The sequence below is a fragment of the Malaya genurostris genome, chromosome 2 (assembly GCF_030247185.1).
Source record: "Malaya genurostris strain Urasoe2022 chromosome 2, Malgen_1.1, whole genome shotgun sequence".
In the NCBI taxonomy this organism is placed as follows: Eukaryota; Metazoa; Arthropoda; class Insecta; order Diptera; family Culicidae; genus Malaya; species Malaya genurostris.
The window spans coordinates 323858523-323880101 of NC_080571.1; the positions used below are offsets into that span (position 1 = coordinate 323858523).

Consider the following 21579-nt stretch of genomic DNA (forward strand, 5'->3'; position numbering starts at 1 on the left):
TTATGTGAAATGGACATTTTTATACCAATCACCCTGTATCTCCTAACCAGAAATCGGATCTGACTAAATTTTATAGGATTTTAAGACCTCTCATTTGAATCATAGATGATTCTTAGATTTCATTTGAATCTTAGATCGGTTCAGCCATCTACGAGAAAAATGAATTGCATTATTTTAATTTCGTTTTATATATCATCCTGTGTTTCCGCAATCAGAAGTCGGATCAAAATTTGGGAGTATACTACTTTTCATATGAATCTGAGCTTGTAGAAAACGGTTTAGCCATCTCCGAGAAAATTGAGTGAAATTTATTTGTCACACACGCATTTGCTGATCTCGACGAACTGAGTCGTATGGTATATGGAAGTCATGTTCTTCCAGCATTTATTGCTGTAAGTAGTTTAAATCAATATAATTATGGAATTACTTTCAACTCGAAAATGCTAATATCATCTGGTTTACATATGCCATATTCGAACAATTATGTTGCCAAAAACGAACCGTGCTAAAATCGGTCCGAGGCAAAACATCATGCTGTACACAGTCTTTTGGGTACTTAGAAACAAATGTATGTAACAGTATAAAAAATCGAGTTCTTTGTCTGACAGCGCTCAAAACTTCTACTGCTGGAATAAGGAGAAAAGTCGTTTACACAAAAATTTCGATATCTCCGTTAAAAATGGACGGATTTTAACAATCTATGGCTTGTTGAATAGCTATTACCGTGCGGAACCTAAATCTGAAAACATATTCTGTTTTCAAGGTCAATTGTGACAGATACTGTCAAAAAACTGAAAATTTTGACATAAAACTTCGTATAACTCAAAAAGTAAACATCCGATCTAAAAACCATTCAATAGCGTTTTGGGTGACGGGGAGACCTGTCATTTGCGACTAGCATCAAATTTGACGCATTCCCATAACAAAATATTGCGATTGATGCTAGAAATAATTCTCAGCAGGAAATATTTAATTTTGGGTTTTATATTCTCAAAACAGACAATATTAGTGTTGAACTAATTCCAAGAAATGTCTGGTCAATTTCATTATATATTTATATTTCATTTGTGCTAAATTTTGGCAACTTCGGTCGTTCTACCCTGCAAATAATGAAATAATTTTCCGAAACATTGACCAGCAGCGCAACAATGTTTGAAAGTATGATCAAAACTATATAAGAAAATTTAGTAGTCACCACTTAAATTTATATGAAAACATATTTTCAGAAAATATGGATGGGTAATATCACAGACATTACCGGATGACATGAATACGAATGTATTGTTGAACTGATTACTGGATCTATAATCTGGAACTGATTTCTGGACCACGATTTTGGATCCTGAATCCCAGCACTAAACTCAAGACCTGGATTCTGGTCGGCAGCGGAATTTTAGTTACTGAGTTCTGGTCCAGGATTCAGTTTTCAAATTCGAAAATCAGTTCTAGAAACCAGATCCAGAGTTTAGTTCAAAAATCTTCAAAATCCAGTTCATAAATTCAGCTACACTTCTAGAATTGTGAAGCTGAATTTTGTAACCGGCATTCTTCTTTTCTAAGCAATTTTCTCGATCAAATATCATTTAAAATCAATAGTATTTTAAGGATAAATATATTATTAAACAATATTAGTACAAAATATACTGCTAATGCTTTTAACAGGATAAGTAAATAACCAACAACTACTTTCCCATTCACAACGAAACGTGTTCTAAGAAAAAACTGGTAATAAAACAAACTAAATTAAGACGCTACGTGAATTCCAACCACAACACCGGTGCCAGAAACAAGGACAACTTGGCCGTACTGATTGTGTTATACGTACAACTCAAATTACGGCTATTGTTCCAAATCTGGTAGAATTACTACCCGATAAAAGATATCGTGAGTACAGCTCATTATGGTGCGGAGTAGAATTATGAGTCTTTTTTACGGAACTATTTCCCCTGTTTATAAACTTGAAAACAACACCAAAGAAAAAAGTTTCTCCAACCATTTTGGAGTTTGTGTGTGATAATGGCCAAAATATGTAAATACACCCACAACTAACAAAGATATTTCGAACGAAAATTCCTGATTGGAGAAAAAGTTTCTCTAGGTAACCTAAACAGTAGTAAGATAATTGTCGCTGTTTTGATACTTACTCATGAAGTTGTTACCTTCGAACAATCAACATAGCTTCGTGCACACCTTCCATTAGCAGGCTCTTCAGAAACGGCTTCGGTTTGTAATTTTCTACTAACCTACCGAAAGGGGAACTAATACTTACTTCTTTCTTGTCAAGTGCCTCCGAAATCTATCAGCGAACAGCAGGAATAAAGCTATTGAATAATAACGAACTCTGATAAGATGGTGGCAACTGTTTGTTGGCATGAAAAGGGAAACATTATCGACATACTGGAAATGAGTTGTAGTAACAAGGACCAGGTCACATAATTTGGTGATGAAAACGGAACTTCGAATACATTGATCACATAAAATTATTTTCAATTATTGCTAATATTTTATTTCAGGTTTTTCAAAACAGTTACAACTGTTTTCGAGTTGCTTATTGCAGTGTTGCATTTATGTTGCTTTCTATTTATGGTAGCCAAACCCACAAAAACCAGAATGTTTTTGGCATTGGCTCTATAAGAACTTCGGCGGTAAACGAAATAAATAAATAGTTACAATTATAGCTAACCTCAGTACAAGCTGCTGCTGTGTTTTCTTTTTTTTTTCGTTTCTGATTATGCATGCTTCGTGACGACTGAATTTCGATTCGCGGTAAAAATATACAGATTTACACTAATTTACAAATTCTTTTATCTAATACTCAACTTGTGATACAACTTCAAACATATTTCGACATAATTTGCTTAGAATAACTCAGTTCGATTGTGGTTAGAGACTCGGGCTGCCATTTCGTTTTGATTGGGAAACATTACACTTATCTTACGTTTGGGTTAAATACATATAAAGTAGGATACCATGCGAAGTATGGAAGGAAAAGTTATCTACAACATTGACAAACTCGATTTGCTATTAGAAATGTACATCATGTCTCCTATTGTGAGTGATTTAACGTTACGATATCACAGATTTGATATTACTTCCATCTTCAAATGTGAACAAATTGTCTGGCTGTGGTTGGTTTTATAGAAGAAAATAACTTAATCCGAGATTTTGAGTAGAACGGATCAGTTAAACATATCAACAAAACACTCGCTCAACTGTAAATTTCAGCCCCATTGTCTAAACTTGGTTAACTGCGAAATTGCGTTTATAAAACTTTCAGAAGGATTTGCACAATACATTTTTTGAAATTTCAAGACAAATGTTAAACTATTTCATCGTGTCATATTTGTTCACACCATACAGTACTCCGCCCGGGGTCTCCGCAATTATCTACCGCCACTGTACAGTCACTAAACGCTAGCGGCTGCGGCCGATCCAGTCCGGGATTCTGCCGCCGCAGCAGCTGCGGCTTGCATCTCCTGCAGCTCTTCTTCCTCCCGGGTCAACGGCACCGTCGAGTGATTGTACAAACCTTGGGCCATCAGTTGCAGGGCGAGAGGATTCTTCTGGCCGGAGGATTTTTTGATTTTCGCCCGCTTGTTCTGGAACCAAATCTTGATCTGAGCCTCGTTCAGACCCAGCTCGGCACTCAGCGCCTGCCGTCGCCGTTCCGTTAGATAGCGATTTTCGGCGAATTCGTGCTGAAATGAAGAGGAAAACATTGCATTGGAATGGTGTTTTAAGAAAATAATAACTATCCTACAATTTTATCGAACATTGAATTAATCAAGTAGAATTGAATAGAATACGTTTAAGTTAAATAAACGTATCACTAATCAGATGGAAATTTGGATTTTGTTTTATTTTTTACATTCACTATTCAACAGATGAATTTATCACTATTGTGAAAATGCTCTCAACAGTAAAGTAAAATTTTCAGAAGAAAAATAGACAATTTATATGACTAGAATAAATAGACCAAAATCGAATTCTATCAAACAGAATTCGATATAATCTTAGTTCTGTCGTGTAGGAATCGGAATGTTGCAACAAAATGACAGAGGCATAACTTCAAGTTTAAAATATAAATTTTGCTACGCTAACTTACTAAGTTATTTTGCCTAGAGTGCCTATAACCAGAGTGACGACTTCTCATCCGTAATGTTGGCAACAATTCAAAACATTCCATTAGCTTTACATTGCATTGACAGGTCGTTTGCTCGTTTGGAACTGATAGCTGTCATTCCAAACGAACAGCTGTCGTCACTCTGATTATAGTCACTCTAGTTTTGCCGAGCAAAACTATTAGCATTTTCGTTTTCAACGGCTGCACAGCACCGATTTAGGACAGAATAGGATGCCTTGATTACACCCAAATTAGAGCGAAAAAGATGACATACGCTTTTGTGTGATAATAGTGGTTGTTAATATGCCAAACCGTAACCTATTAATTGAAGGTTTAATACGGAAAATGGCAAACCGAAATTTAAATTGAATGGAGAATGAGCCCCAAAAAACCGATTGAAGAGCCTGATGAATCGCTGACCTTGCGTTAAGCAGGTGCAGCGTAAAAATGTTCTTCTACTTCATATCCCAAACAGCGACATCAAATCTACAGAAATCTCCGTAGATCTACTGGTTGAGAGATATTCGTAGCCTTTCTATACCTTTATTGGTTCAAATTAAATATCAATTTTTATTTCTATTTCTCGTTTATTTAAATGCGTGTAAATTCCACTTAAATAAACCCTTAAATTTGAACTGACTATATCTTAGCTCGTTTTTGACCGAGTTATGAGGAAAACTGGAAACCAAAGTCGTTTGAAAAAAAGTGAGAACGCTTACTTTGACTGACCATATCTCAGCCATTAGTAGTTTGATTTTGGATTCTCATAGATTGATTTTGATACAAACTATAATTAGCAGAAGAAAATTATATCGAATTCACAAAAAAATTGATATCTAAACAGATATTATAAAATATGAAATGTTTAACACTGTACAAGGAATTCAAAGCAACCATCTAAGCCTTTTTGTTGATCAATCGATTAAATTTTGCGCCAGCTAAAATGCATGAAGGAAATTATTTTATCTTCACTAAAGTATTTAAAAAAGCTATTCTCACAGAAATTTTTGAATATTAGCGATAACCAGGACTGTGCTAGCCATACTAAGTACACATTCCAGATTTTGTTTCTACCGATCGATATAATTTGGTACCAGCTAAACTTTGTAGAGTGAAATAATTTAGTACTCACAAAAATCTCAAAAATTAGATATACTCACAAAAATTCTATAATCATAGAAGTTTTTGACATTTCCGGGATATTCAATCTTCAGCATTTTTGTTCACCAATTACTACAAAATATTGAAAAAATTTATATTTTCATAGAAATTTTAAAATTGAAGAAGTTTGGGGCACATATGCGAAGGCACACATACCTAGTGGTATAATGGTGCCCTTCTCATTAACATTTCACGAGAAATCGATGCAAATTTCATATTGAAAATTTTGGTTAATTGTTTCCGGAACCAGAATCGGGAGACTGTGAAAGTGGCAGGAAGTTTTTAGGGCCTGAAAATGTTTAGTTTTATCCTGAAAATGGAATCCGGATTATATTCAATCTCATTTAATAGGCTAATAACCAATTCTTCCAATTAAAGTTCGACCGGTTAAGTTACGGTTAGTTTTTTTTGGTTATAAGCTAATGAGACCTGCATGCTAGAAGAATTTACTAGTTAGCTTTAAGGCTTTAGCTTAATGTTCCATTTTCAATACCCACTAACAATAAAATCTATGAAAAGACTAGCTGACTCGTCGAACTTAGTCTCTCCCAAAAATGATTTGTTCGAATTTATGTTTTCGGACAGCAGAATTGTCAAACGACTAAGTAGTTAACGTTTATCTCCATTATTTTTCTGATTACTTATCCTACAATCAACGGAATCCGACACACATTCGCTTTAGCTAAAAAAAGCAAGTTAATGTGAAAATGTGAAATAATAATGGATATAAGATTCCACGCTTTCTCTTCCAGATGTGATTCTTGCTTTCGGTAATGGATAAAAAAGCCCACTAACCACACGTTTGTATTGATAAACTTAACACATACATACAAAGCATACAAAGCATTATGAACAGTCCGTTTTAAGGAATTACTCATACTTGAACGTTCACCCGACGCAGCAGAAAAAACTTTGAAGCAGTTCCTTGTACAGTTTTTAAGCCGCGAGAAAGTTTTCTCAGGACTTGTTCTGTATATTCAAGTTGCCAAAAAGTGTCACGTGTACTTTAGGGCTCTAATAAAAATGATATTGTTCAGGTACCAGACCCGTGAGCAGGGGGGGTAAGGGGTTTTTACCTATTCCCCCTCACCTTTCCCCTCTACCCAACCATAGAATATTTTTCAACATTAGGTTCCATGAACAATTGAGTACTTATTATATAAAAGTGCTTATAACTTGACTTTTCCTACAAATTTGTGCGCCTTCCATACCCTTGAATCTCCACCCTTCTTGAACCTCCACCCCCTCCTCTTGAACACCTGCCCACCTTCTTTTGAACCCTCTCTTGAAACCCCTCACGGGCCTGTCAGGTACTGTGGAACTTTTGGTTGCTTAGAGATACGTCGATTAAATGTTAATTTGACATTGGTCTTGCCAATTTGAACATTCTTCTCAGAATATGAAATTAAAACGGCAGTATAAATCCATTATGATAATCATCTTGAACATTGATATCTAATCGCCACTTATTGTGTGCGCTAAATCATTAGAAAGTAAAATGCAAGAAAAATCTATTAGTTTGACATTAGCGCTTCTACAGCACATTCTTTCCATTGATTCATTAAAAAATGTAGTGATTTGTTAAGTTCGCGCTCACAATGACCAATATTATTTATCTAACTCCATTACACATAATCCATCAACTGATAAACGATATAAGAACTTTTTCTCCTGTCTACAGCGGTTTTCTAGAACAGTCATATGCATTCCGTTATTGAGTCATTTTGCAAGTAATAATTTTGATATGCAATTAAGCACGTGACTCGAAATGACAAATAACATGAATCAAGTATGCTTGTGAAATCTCCACACAAAACTATTCGTTGCGCGCCAAACGATTTTTTCTACGATCTAGTATTCTTTTCTTCGACGACCAAACGCTTATGCAACCCGTTGCGCGCCAAACATCAATCGTAGATCTAGCTATCATTGGCAACTTTTTCAGTGGAAAATTCCATTGTCCATACAAAACAACTTTATGGATTTTTCCCACTTTTCCGGCAAATTTTCCTAATTTTTTCGATGTACGAACCCGGTGGGGGTAAAAACTGATCAAACAAAAAAAGTATCATGTAAATCCGTCCATCCGTTCTTACGTGATGCGATTACAAAGAATGATCTCTGCATTTATATATATATATATATATATATATATATATATATATATATATATATATATATATATATATATATATATATATATATATATATATACAAGGTGAGATGAAAAAACTGCAACCAACTTCAGACTGCTGTCATTTCTAAACCGCTCGTCCCACAGCTGTCAGATTTATTCTAGTGACAGCTCATTATATTATTTACAAGCGCACAAAAGCATTTTGGTGGGAATTTTTCAGAAAAAAAGTTATTTGTGATGGAATTCAAGTGTGATAGTGTGATTGCTTTGCATTTGGCTGGAAAACCACAAGTGGCTATCGTTAGAGCCCTCCAGCATTTAAAAGTGAATAAATCTTTTGTGTCTCGTACCATCGCTCGTTACCGTGATACTGGTAGCGTAGCCCGACGTCAAGGAAGTGAACGAAAAAAAACAGCAACATCGGCAGAAATGGTTCGAAAAGTGAAGAAGCGAATTGAACGAAATCCGCGTCGCAGTGGCCGAAAAATGGCTCGTGAGCTGAACATATCGCAATATGCCATTCGGCAAATATTGAAAAATGAGCTTGGACTAAAGCCATTGAAGTTCCAAAAAGTGCAAGATCTTACTGATGCGCAAAAAAAAGTTAGACTCGAAAAAGCTAAAGAGTTGCTTCGCTTGGCCGAAAGTGGTGAACTGCCGAATTTGGTTTTCTCCGATGAGAAACCATTCGTTATCCAGCAGTTTGTAAACAAACAAAATGATCGTGTTTACTTGCCAGAGAGGTCAGCTGAAAATTTGCAACTTCGGTTGGCCACCAGAACTCAAAAGCCGGCCATGGTGATGGTGTGGGCCGCCATAACAGCCGATGGTCGCTCGCCGCTCGTATTCATCGACCGTGGGGTCAAAATAAATGCGCAAATCTATCGCGAAAATATTTTGGAGGGAGTTCTGAAGCCCTGGGCACGCAAACATTTCGGCCGCAGACCTTGGACATTCCAACAGGACTCAGCACCATCGCACTCAGCACGCGCCACCCAAGAATGGTTAAGAAATGAGGTTCCTCGCTTCATTTCCACCGCACAATGGCCACCAAAATCTCCGGATGCCAATCCGTTGGACTATTGTGCCTGGGGTATTTTGGAAAGCAAGGTTGGCACTAAAAAATACCAAAGTGTCGATCATCTCAAGCAAGCGCTTCGCCGAGAATGGGACAAAATACCGCAGAGCCACTTTCGGGCAGCGTGTGATGGTTTCATTGGCCGTTTGAAGGCCATAGTTCGTGCCAAAGGTGGCCAATTCGAACAAATCTAAACCGATTCTCAAATTTGATGTTATTTCCGACATTTTTTGCTTTCATTCAATAAAATTTAAAAAAAAATGAAAAAATTATGGCGTTTTACTTTGTTGCAGTTTTTTCATCTCACCTTGTATATATATATATATATATATATATATATATATATATATATATATATATATATATATATATATATATATATATATATATATATATATATATATATATATATATATATATATATATATATACTAGCTGAGCCGTCGAACTTCGTCTCGCTTGAAATTATTTTTTAAATTTATCTTTCCTGACAGCAGAATTGTCAAACGGTAATGCTTCTTTCCATTATTTCACGGATTATTTAGCCTAAAATAAACGAATTACGACGAATTCGTATCCAACACATTTATTTTTGCCCAAAAAGAAATATCATACTGTGAACATGTTACAAGATTTTGTTACGGAAAAATTAAATGAATGCACCGATCGCCATCTTATCCTTTGAGTTAGTGCATTGAACAAAGACTGGAGATCTCTCTTAATGGACAATTTACCATATCAGCAAAACGGCCATCGTTGCAAAACGCAAAAGCAGTTTTCTTCGCTGTCTTTGAACAAAAAACTCAATTTGTTTGGAACCTTTTTTCTGAATAAACTGATGTTTTCTTCGATTTATCAAGCAATAGTGGAGAAACTGCCATTGCGTTTTTCAACAATAGTTGTTTCCCGCAGATTGTTTGTAGAACCTTAAACTAATTGTTTCGTCATATGAGAAGGTGGAGCAGAGATGAATACTTCCGCAAATTTCCAAAAGCGACTTGTTGTTTGTCATTGTAAAGCTTAATTGTAGACTGAAGACGTTAGAAATTTTATTGGTAAATAATAATGGATTATCGGAAGGAATAAACCTGTTTTGAGCGGTTGTCCATAAGCCGCTTCACCGCTAGTCTGATGATATTACTTAATCTTGTTTGATGGATGTTCGTAGCATGACAATCACAGGATCAATTTTCGATTAACAATTTAGCGATAAAATAAGAAATGATTTAACATTTTATTAAATATTGTACCCATTTACTTCAACATGAACGCTGCGGTCGTTAAATAATTGTATCAAGAGTCGTCTCATTCGTTGAGTCACCTCATCATTTTACTTAGTACTCGATCTACACTTAACGAATGGCGTTGAGTTCCGTCTAGAGAGTCAATATTAGAAAGAATTATATGAAAAAATGTGCAATTTTTCTGTTCTAGCGGAGTGAATATGAGGAGTGCTTATACCAGTATTCTTCTTATCGTTCAAACCAATGCATAAATCAGTAGTAGTAATGGTTTTTGAATGCCACGATTTCACCTCCAGATATGGTATTCACGATTTGCATTTGGTAATTGGTCAAGTAATACAAAGTTCGAAAAATTGAATGATTTGGTTTAAGCAGCTTACAAATGTCATGATGTCATAAGCAGCCTAATATGGATTAGCCTTAAAAATTTACTCGAAGCGGCTGAAGGAACTTCAGCTTTCAGAATGCTAGAAAAATCTTTTTATTTGATTAATTATTTCAGCAGCAGAATCCTGTCATTAATTCGTTAAAAAATCGTTCTATGTTTTGATATGTTCAACTCACAATAGTCAACATTGTAGAACCAACTGATCCAAGGATGGCTTTTATCGTATCAAAGAACGTTCACTGGCAACTCTTCAACAATTGAATCAGTGCCATCAAAAAGAAATGGAAATCATCGCAACAACAAAAACCTGGCATGGCTCATTTAACATAGAATCGACACCAGTGCGAGAGCGAATTTCTCTCGATGACATTTCTGAGAATCAAGGTTAGCACGCTGCTGTGGGGAAGCAACAAACGGTCGGTTATTATCGTTTCGCGATCCGATTCTGTATGGGCAGTGAATAATTGCGATAGAATCATTTTACTATTGCCGCTAATTCTAACTATGTGCATATAACCTTTGTATAAGTTGTGTCTATGAAAATGTCTGTGAATGCTCCACACAAGGGTTTTGAAATATTGCAACCTAGTATGATAATCATCAAGTTGAATCATCGATTTTCTGCGATAATTGTCCACTTGCGATTCTCTCTTGGGAAATTCCACACAGCAACGATCATTATCAGACTAATTTTTTTTAAGAGCGTGAAATACTCAGAGTATGAAGTGTAGCGAAGAAATGTAGCAAAATTCTCTCACGGTTCATGCATTGAGAGCCTCGAGTTCTTGTAGCATCTTCTACCGGATTGAAAATGTTGTATACAATATAGATAGCAATATAGCAGCTTCTGTCAAATTTTCGGCAATTACCAACACTGAACTGATCACATTGTATACAATGCATCCACTGGTAAACGATGTCAGAACTCTTGATCCTGCTTACGATATAGCAAGAAAATGCGTTAAATGCGTTCCACCAGTCATTTGGCAAGCAATGATTGTGATGCCCTAGTACGTGTTTCAAAATAACGAATCACGTGCATGTAAAATTTCCACCCAAAACTACTCGTTGCACGCCAAACAATTTTCCAACGATCTAGTATTCTTTTCTTCAACGGCGAAATACTGAGCATCTTCTTGCGCGCCAAACATCAATTGTAGATCTAGCAATCATTGGCGATTTTTTTCAACGGAAAATTCCATTGTCCATACAAAACAACTTTATGGATTTTTCACACTTTTCCGGCAAGTTTCCCTAATTTTTTTGATGTACGAACCCAGTGGGGGTAAAAACTGATCGTTTGTTCCATTATTTTTCTGATTACTTAACATACAATTAACGGGATTCGAGACACATTCGCTTTAGTCCAAAAAAGAGATATCACAAAAAATTTATGTGAAAATGTGAAATACTTATGTTAGGCTGTAATTGAACAAATGCACAAATTCTCATCTCATCCAGGGCCGCCGAGAGGTGAGGGGGAAAGGGAAGAGTCTCCCCGGGCCCGAATTTTTTAAGGGGACCCGGAAATTTGAAGATTCAAAATTGTCATTCTACATTACATATCAAAAATCGAAACAAATTTGGTTAGTGAATTATTTTGTTAAAAAAAAATTTAAAAATATCTTGCTTCGATGATATTCCCATGCTCACATGTTTAGAGGTCCGTAATATTGCAGTCCCCCCCGGCCCGAATTTTCTCTCGGCGGTCCTGATCTTATCCTTTGAATCAATGCACTGAACAGATATCTCTCTGTAATGGCTTCGACATAAAGGATATAAAGTGACACGTTTTTTCTTCCAGATGTGATTCTTGCGTCCGATGAGCCAATTTGTTCTCATTCCTGATAAGGAATTACTCAAACTTGAATGCTCACCCGACGCAACAGAACAAACTTTGAAGCAGTTCCTTGTGCAGCTTCTAAACAGCGAGGAAGTTTACTAATAACTTTTTCTGTACGTTCAAGTTGCCAAAAAGTGCCACGCAGAGCTCTAATGAAGTGGATATTTTTCAGGTACTGTGGAACTTGACACGTGACACGAAATGAAAAGTCACATGGATAACTTAATACATGTGAAATCTCCACACAAAACAACTCGTAGTGCGTCAAACGATTTTTTCAACGATCTAGTATTCTTTTCTTCGACGGTCACACACTTACGCAACTCGTTGCGCGCCAAACATCAATCGTAGATCTAGCAAGCATTGGTGACTTTTTCAACGGAAAATTCCATTGTCCATACAAAACAGTTTTATTCCGGAATGGATATGTTTGACCGTCAACTGACAAGGCCTACCGATTGGAACTATTTTGAGCCCCCAGCAACCCCATTTTTCCATGTTTTGCATCACAAAGAATGCTGAAATAACATCTATGAAAATTTGTATTCTAATCGATTGGATTCGGTACCAGCTAAAGTTTACAGAAAGAAATAATTGCATCTATACAAAGAAATCCTAATTCCAAATTTTTACTAAAACTTTCAAATTTAGTATTCGAGATTTAACGAGAAATGGAAACCCAACATTGAAAACATTCTTGAATTTGTTGTTTGTAGTAATACTACGAAAAAGTGAAAGCCAATTTTATTTACTCAAATTCAAGCATACCAATAAGAAATCAAGAAGGTCAATTTATTTGTTTTCATGTCAGACACTTATCATGTGACATTACCAACGCGCCTTTTATAGATTACGCTCATCATAGGGTAACAGCTCCCTATTCTATATCATTTGTTAGGACGTAACCCACAAACCTCATTTGGGCGCTAAAATCACTATGGTATTATTTCATACGGCTGATTATTTTGCCTTGCTTCGCATTGAGAATCGATTCACATTTTTTGGAAATCATAATTATATAAAAAAAACAGCGAAAAACACTTCTGTAATGTTCAGTACTCTGTTCCTAATTTCATCCCAATGGATTTTTATTCATCCTATCTTTGGTCCTATATTAATCCTACTTAATACCAATTGCGATAGCAATCAAAACAAAATAATTCACTATTACACTCTCAGAAACAAAATACTATTCTTCTCAAAAAGGCCGAATGCCAAATGTGAGACGACACACGATATTTTTATAACCAGTTTGAAATAGATTCGACCTTCAAAAATTATTGGGTCGTTTTCGTTTCCTTTCGTTTCACATTTAATATTTTACTGTAAGGTTATTCTGGATTGGTCCATTTAAAATTTTGAAAATATCGGATGCACAGCCGATGAAACACACACACACACAAACAGGGGGGACGGGTATAGCGTGATGGGTAAGTCGATGCCTTTCATGCAGCCCTCCTGGGTTCGATTCCCAACCCCGCACATAGGGTCAGAAAGTTTTTCTGGCCCGAAGAGGTGAATGACATTAATGTTAAAGCCTCTATAATAGAAACAAAAAAAAACACACAAACAGCGTTAAGTTGACATATATCGTAATGAAACCAATGCTACTAGATTGGCAATAATTGTCATTTTATTAATACTTAACCCATTATTACCCGGGGGTTTTAAAATTTGAATCAAATGAACTGATATCATCAGTTCCATCATATTATGTGTTAAAGATTATGGGAAACGCAAAACCACTGTTATAAATCTTTTCTGAACGAAATTAATCCACTGTATGATAAATCATACACACAAATGTTAGCATCAAATTTAACATTATTTTAGACCTTTGAATAACTTCTATCTATCCGTAGTGTGAAAATGGCTGAAAAACTGGTAGGATTTTCAGAGTGTTATCAAAAATAGCTCTGAAAAATGAGTGTTTTTGTGATATTAGGAGCACAGATGAAACAGAGAGCCGTTACCCTATTTTGGTATATAGATTTTCATTCTTATATAACGTTTAAAGTTTATAGGAATTCTTCATTTTATTCTCCATTTTTGCTTTACATGATGCTACAAGCTTCATCCTGAACGGAACGACCGAAATTAGCTCTGCGCCTAATTCGTATTACTGTTTTTGAATTAGTTGATTCTAACAACCAAATTTCATAAATAACTACTAAATTAGTTGAAACTCAGAGTTTACTTTGCTGAAAACAACTCTTAATGTGTTTAGTTGGCGAATGTCCTGGACACACTAAATTTCCATCCAACACGAACTTTTCATTGGCAACTAATTTTGTGATTAAAATCAGAAAATTTGATTCTATCTATCTGTCACCATCACTGCTGAAAGACAGCACAAAGAAAACAAAAATGAAATTGGTTTTAATAACAAGTTTATTAGCTCATTGAGTGTCAAAGCAAAACAATACATTAAAAAGCCTAAAAGGATAGTCTTGTTGACATTGCTTGCAAATTGTTTTGATGTTTTTCGCATGTGTTACAAAATATCCATATTCAAATTGCCGTAAACTCTTAGCGGAGAGTGTGTTTATTCAGAATTTGTGCACATTTGATGCGATCGTGCGTGTTTTCACGTGGAACAGTGAAGTGAGTATCGAATGTTGCACTCTAATTGTATATGTTAAACGAAGTTCGTTGTATCTTCCAACCTATATTGCAGTTTTTTTTTCTACTGAAGGCTATATCGAAACAAAAAGAAAGTTCAAAACATAGATTTGGATCAAGAAAATGAGATCCTTCACAGTTTGTGTAGCATACTCGTAGTAGGCGGTTGCTCTTCTCTGTGGTTTTTTGTTATTTCATGGTACGTTTCGCTCGAGATACGCCGTCCGAAGTACTACTTGTACTTCGGATTTTGCTTTCCGAGTGCTCAAAGTTTTCAGTGAGAGAGTCGATTTTGCTAAAGTAAGATTTTTTAATTTGCCTTAAAAAATTGCTGATTTCGGTCTTTCCGTGTGTTGTTGAGCAAATGAAGAGAGTTTCGTTTTTTGAAGAGAGTTTTCAGTTTTTTCAGTACTCCCGGAACCGGGAACTGAGAACCGGTATAGCTGAAATCGGTTCTGTTGACCAGTAACTAACAGTAATTTTAAGAGAATTGTTCCTTATTTTGAATTATCGATCTACACACTTAACCCTGTTTTTCCAAAACCGGAAGTCTGATACGGACAAAATTCTACTATTACTTATGGGAACATAAAACCTTTCATTTGCTTACTTTGCACTTAGATGTTTGTGAAAATCTATCCGTTTATAAAAAATTGAAGTCATTTTAAAAACACGGTATTGATAATGTAATTTTTTTCCTATAAACCTGTAATTCCGGAACCGCAAGTCGTATCTGGATGAAATCTGACAGGATTCTGTGAGATTGTGAGACCTTTCATTTGAACCTAAGCTTATGAAAATTGGTTGAGCGGCCTCTAAGAAAATCGCAGGGTGGCAAGTGACCGGGAAAATCGGGAAAACCGGGAAAAAATCGGGAATTGGGTTTTACCGGGAAAACCGGGAAAAAGTCGGGAATTTTAGTGCAAATCCGGGAAAAAAATTTACTAGCCCTAATCTTAGTAACGATTTTCAGCATCATGATTTTCCTGATACAACAAATGAAATGATGAAGGCCATTTTGTGTTTGAACTACAAGTTCAGTACAAGTTTTGTCGTGAATACGACTTACTTTACTATGGGGTGCCTTTTCAAAATTTACCCTCTGAGAGAGTGATAAGTTTTTGATCGTGAATATCTCTTGTTGTATCTAACGAATCAACATAATTTTTGCTACATGCCATCGGAAATATGATCACAATTTTATGATAAAATTTTCAGTTGTGTGACATAATCTCAAATAGTTCAAAATTAAACTTTTCTGAAATGTTTGGTATAAACGAGTATCAAAGAGGATAATTCATATGGCGCGTTTGCCTTTCTCGTATTTTGAAAGCTCATAGCTCAGTGATCTGTGGAAGGATTTATATAATCTAACTACCAATAGAATCGAAATTTTTCAACTTAAGCGTGTATAGCAAGAGCATTGAAGTATTTCAATAGTACACTATTGAAAAACCTATCTCATTTGACCCATGTCAACACCAGCCAATCAGAACGCGTTCTGAGGAAGAGAAGAAAATAGCTGCTGCTGTACAACAAATCGTTCAAGAAAAATGTTTCCAAAAGTGGTGAATATCGTAGTGAGTTCCTCAATTTGGTCCTTCTGAATGCTAGAAACGAATCCCTACAGCATATTGATAGTCTCTTTCAATAAATTATGCAAATCCGAAATGAAATAATCGACATTGAAATTCTATATGCGGCTATTTTTATAGCCGTTAGGACCGCCCATTAGTGAAAAAGCTACAAACGAAATCACATAAAAGGAAATCTCTTAACAAAAATTGAATCAGTTTGGATTCTATCGCCACTGCGAGCAGATGTGTTTTGTGTCGTCTGCACAGCTAGTTTCGCTTTCGACAAGAGCGATTACGTCACAGCTGCCAGTCATTTCGATGGATGAAAAAGCAACGTTGGAGAGCATTATAAAAAATCAGCCGTTCTAATGGCTCTAAAATTTTTCTAAAGAACTATTAGGATTTGTTTTTCGCAAATCGCAGGTAATTATCCTCAGTTTAGTGCAAATCAAGAACAATTTGGTTAGATTTGTGCACTTTTCGCTGTGTGAAATTCACAGTAATCGAGATCAAGTGAAGCCTTTTTTGCGAAAAATGTTCCGAGTTTAATATCGTAGAGAATTACGCAATTTGACCCTTCTGAATGTTGGAAATGAATCCCTACAGCATATTGATAGTTTTTTTTCAATAAATTATGCAAATCCGAAATGAAATAATCGACATTGAAATTCTATATGCGGCTATTTTTATAGCCGTTAGGACCGCCCATTAGTGAAAAAGCTACAAACGAAATCACACAAAAGGAAATCTCTTAACAAAAATTGAATCAGTTTGGATTCTATCGCCACTGCGAGCAGATGTGTTTTGTGTCGTCTGCACAGCTAGTTTCGCTTTCGACAAGAGCGATTACGTCACAGCTGCCAGTCATTTCGATGGATGAAAAAGCAACGTTGGAGAGCATTATAAAAAATCAGCCGTTCTAATGGCTCTAAAATTTTTCTAAAGAACTATTAGGATTTGTTTTTCGCAAATCGCAGGTAATTATCCTCAGTTTAGTGCAAATCAAGAACAATTTGGTTAGATTTGTGCACTTTTCGCTGTGTGAAATTCACAGTAATCGAGATCAAGTGAAGCCTTTTTTTGAGAAAAATGTTCCGAGTTTAATATCGTAGAGAATTCCGCAATTTGACCCTTCTGAATGCTGGAAATTAATCCCTACAGCATATTGATAGTTTTTTTCAAAAAATTTTGCAAATCCGAAATGAAATAATCGACATAAAAATTCTGTATGCGGCTATTTTTATAGCCGTTAGGACCGCCCATTAGTGGAAAAGCTACAAACGAAATCAAATAAAAGGAAATCTCTTAACAAAAATTGAATCAGTTTGGATTCTATCGCCACTGCGAGCAGATGTGTTTTGTGTCGTCTGCACAGCTAGTTTCGCTTTCGACAAGAGCGATTACGTCACAGCTGCCAGTCATTTCGATGGATGAAAAAGCAACGTTGGAGAGCATTATAAAAAATCAGCCGTTCTAATGGCTCTAAAATTTTTCTAAAGAACTATTAGGATTTGTTTTTCGCAAATCGCAGGTAATTATCCTCAGTTTAGTGCAAATCAAGAACAATTTGGTTAGATTTGTGCACTTTTCGCTGTGTGAAATTCACAGTAATCGAGATCAAGTGAAGCCTTTTTTTGCGAAAAATGTTCCGAGTTTAATATCGTAGAGAATTCCGCAATTTGACCCTTCTGAATGCTGGAAATGAATCCCTACAGCATATTGATAGTTTTTTTTCAATAAATTATGCAAATCCGAAATGAAATAATCGACATAAAAATTCTGTATGCGGCTATTTTTATAGCCGTTAGGACCGCCCATTAGTGAAAAAGCTACAAACGAAATCACATAAAGGAAACTCTTAACAAAAATTGAATCAGTTTGGATTCTATCGCCACTGCGAGCAGATGTGTTTTGTGTCGTCTGCACAGCTAGTTTCGCTTTCGACAAGAGCGATTACGTCACAGCTGCCAGTCATTTCGATGGATGAAAAAGCAACGTTGGAGAGCATTATAAAAAATCAGCCGTTCTAATGGCTCTAAAATTTTTCTAAAGAACTATTAGGATTTGTTTTTCGCAAACCGCAGGTAATTATCCTCAGTTTAGTGCAAATCAAGAACAATTTGGTTAGATTTGTGCACTTTTCGCTGTGTGAAATTCACAGTAATCGAGATCAAGTGAAGCTTTTTTTTGCGAAAAATGTTCCGAGTTTAATATCGTAGAGAATTACGCAATTTGTCCCTTCTGAATGCTGGAAATGAATCCCTACAGCATATTGATAGTTTTTTTTTTCAATAAATTTGCAAATGCGAAATAAAATAATCGACATTAATATTCTGTATGCGACTATTTTTATAGCCGTTAGGACCGCCCATTAGTGAAAATGCTACAAACGAAATCACGTAAAAGAAAGCTCCTAACAAAAATCTAATCAGTTTGGATTCTATCGCCAATGCGAGCAGATGTATTTTGTGCCGTTTGCAAAGCTAGTTTCGCTTCCGATAAGAGTGATTACGTCACAGCTGCCAGTCATTTCGATGGATGAATAAGCATCGTTGGAAAGCATTATAAAAAATCAGCCGTTCTAATGGCTCTAAAAGTTTTCTGAAGAACTATTAGGATGTGTTGTTCGCAAATCGAAAGAAAATATCCTCAGTTTAGTGCAAATGTAGAACAGTTTGGTTAGATTCTTGCACTTTTCGCTGTGTGAAATTCACAGTAATCGAGATCAAGTGAAGCCTTCTTTGTTTTTGCGAAAAATGTGGAAAAGGGGAATGCTTGCATAATTCATACAATTGATCAACTATTTGATATTCGGAAGTGTTAAGGAACATGTCATTTGTTTTCGTATTCACGACATCCAGTTATGTCTCTGACATTACCCACCCGCCTTTTTGAAACTTCTTATTGTGCCTCACAGGTTCAATGGTGCACAATCCATTGAAAATGGAGCCAACACCTCAGCAATTTTAATTCAATAAACGCTTTCTTAGTTGACATCAATAACAGCACAATGAATGCTCATAATGAAAAATAAGGATAATTTGGATACTTCTGCTGGATTTCTATTAAATCTCGACAAATATTAGAAAAGATTCCAAGTGCCAATTACAGTTTCTCTTTGTTTATTTTCTCTTTCAATTATTACTGTATTTTTTTAACAGCAGATCGAAAGTAGATAGTTTTAGTCGTTATTCTACGCAAAGTGTAAGATAGAATGATTGCCTATAGGACCATAATAATCGCAAGAAAGAGTAAAGAAAGAGGAATTGTCATTTACACTTAGGAACTTTTCTAGTGTTTTTCTTCAAATTTCAGAATAAGTATGCGTAATAGTAAAAGTAACATCAGGTAACATGTTTGATAATTTTTTTAAGAAATCTTAGGGGCCGTGTTTTTAGTTGTCAGCCAATAATTTCCCTAATTTCACTAAAATTTGTCTCAGTAATGTCAAATTGTGACAATACTTGTTTAGTAATCTTGGTATTGATTTCAATAGGATTCACAAAATCGACAGAGCTGTCGACTTTCATTTTATCCACCGTTTGCAAGGAGTATTTGATTTCCTTCCTTCAGCTGAAATTGGTTTTCCAAAGTTCGTAAGAGCCTGTTCAGTGTCGATAATAGGATAATCAAATTTAGATCATCTCAGTCACATAGAGGCATAGCGACAAGCGTACATTTTTAGAATTCTAGAAGGATTTTGTTCTCTCGCCAGAACGCAACTCTGAAAGAATACCGTCTATGTTGTTAGCAATGGCCTTTCGTTCTCATGTGCACCTCAACTGGTCAACTAGTCAACTGGTCAAATAGGCTCTGTGAGAACTTGTATGCACACATTCAGGAGAGGCTTCATTGCCTTATGCTTATGGCAGTTGTAAACAAATTGCTGTCTCTGTTGCAACGTCGAAACGGTTCTGATATCATACCATATAAGCTGTGCACAACCCGTAAATTTTGTCACGAGACGCCACTGGTTGTTAGAAGTAATCGGGTTTGAGGGAGGAGTGTTGGGCTTTAGTTCATTTATTTTTATTTTTTATCCTTATACTATACCAAACTGAATAAATTGAATACACTAGAGATGGTCAGTCCGCGTACGGTCGAACAGAACGAGTTTTCCTCGAAGATTGAGTGAACTGGAGTTCTTTATTGAAGAATGATAGCTCACTATTCTTCTCAATAGAATAGTCTTTCAAAACGTTTGCTGGTTTGAGGAATCTGGTAGAATTTCGCGAACTTTGAAAATGTATACAAAAGAGAATGATTATTGGTAGAACACATGCAAAAAGACTTTATTATTATTGAATCTGTTAACTACAAAATATAATTTATAGCTCTCATATTATTTTCGAAGAAACATACAAAGTTTCAGAAAAACGAAAGAACGGTTCAATAGAACTAATTCTTTCGGTACAACTATCAAGTTTTCAACAGTTCTTTGAAATGAACGGGTATGCCCATTTCTAGAATACACTCCTAACTTGCATAAGTTTTAAGAAGGACTGATTTTCCAGATAGCCTCTAAAAGACTGATTCAGTGGTAGTTTTGAAAAAGATTGAATAGTTCGAAAATCATGGGCCTCGGTTCAAAAGTCAGTTTTCACAATGATTACAAATCCTTTCTATATGAGAAAGGCAAAATCATCGGAAAGAATGATACCAACCCTAGTTCATGGCATTTGTGCAATTGCAACGATCCTTTATGTTAATCACGACCAAAGTAAAGTATCATCATCATTCGTTGTAAAATATTATAGAGATGATTATAAAGATAAACCAATAATTTACTGAATATATTCGAATAAAAATAAAAGCGTATTTCCTTCAACAACAAACGCCAAGCCATTACCAGATTCTGATATAATTACTCGCCAAACACCTACGTAGTAAACCGAGACAAACTCACCTTCAACCTCGCCAGCTGGGGTCCACTGAAGGCAGTCCGTGGCCGTTTGTCGTCCGCCAGAGTGCTCGATCCACTGGTACTGGTAGTGCTACTGGCTGGCACCTTCTCACTGGGACTCTTCTTTGGTTTACGCGTTCGGGGACCTGTAATCGTAATGGAGGAAGAGACAGAGAAAAAAAACACCAAATCAATTTCAATCATTAAATGCACCACGCTTCCGTCTGTACGCATCATAACCGTTTCACGTAAGAGATGCATCCCATCGATCCGATTCGATATCTTTTCCCCCGAGCAGTCGAGGGTAACGAGATGCCTATTTGGTAATGAGCGCTTCTGGTATGAGATGGGACCACCAACGACGAGTGTTGCCCGGTGTTGCGAGCATTTCTTCAAGCCAGTGGCGCCATTCAAGCGCCAACGAAATCACACTCAATTTAAAATTCTAACAGACCAAAAAAATAAGTAAGGGGAAACAGAAAAAAATATGAAACTCGAAAGCA

The 21579-nt window shown here is 36.0% G+C and overlaps 1 protein-coding gene across 1 annotated transcript in view; it reads right to left on the minus strand.

The window, feature by feature from the left end:
• Positions 1–2502: 2502 nt before the first annotated feature.
• LOC131429323 (homeobox protein E60) overlaps positions 2503–21579 on the minus strand; it is a 77277-nt gene continuing 58200 nt past the window's right edge. Inside the window, exons 2-3 of the mRNA XM_058593389.1 lie at positions 21080–21222; positions 2503–3698 (exon numbers count right to left, since the gene is read on the minus strand). Of these exons, the coding sequence (XP_058449372.1) occupies positions 3408–3698; positions 21080–21222 (434 nt within the window). The 3' untranslated portion in view covers positions 2503–3407. The remainder of the gene's footprint in view (positions 3699–21079; positions 21223–21579) is intronic.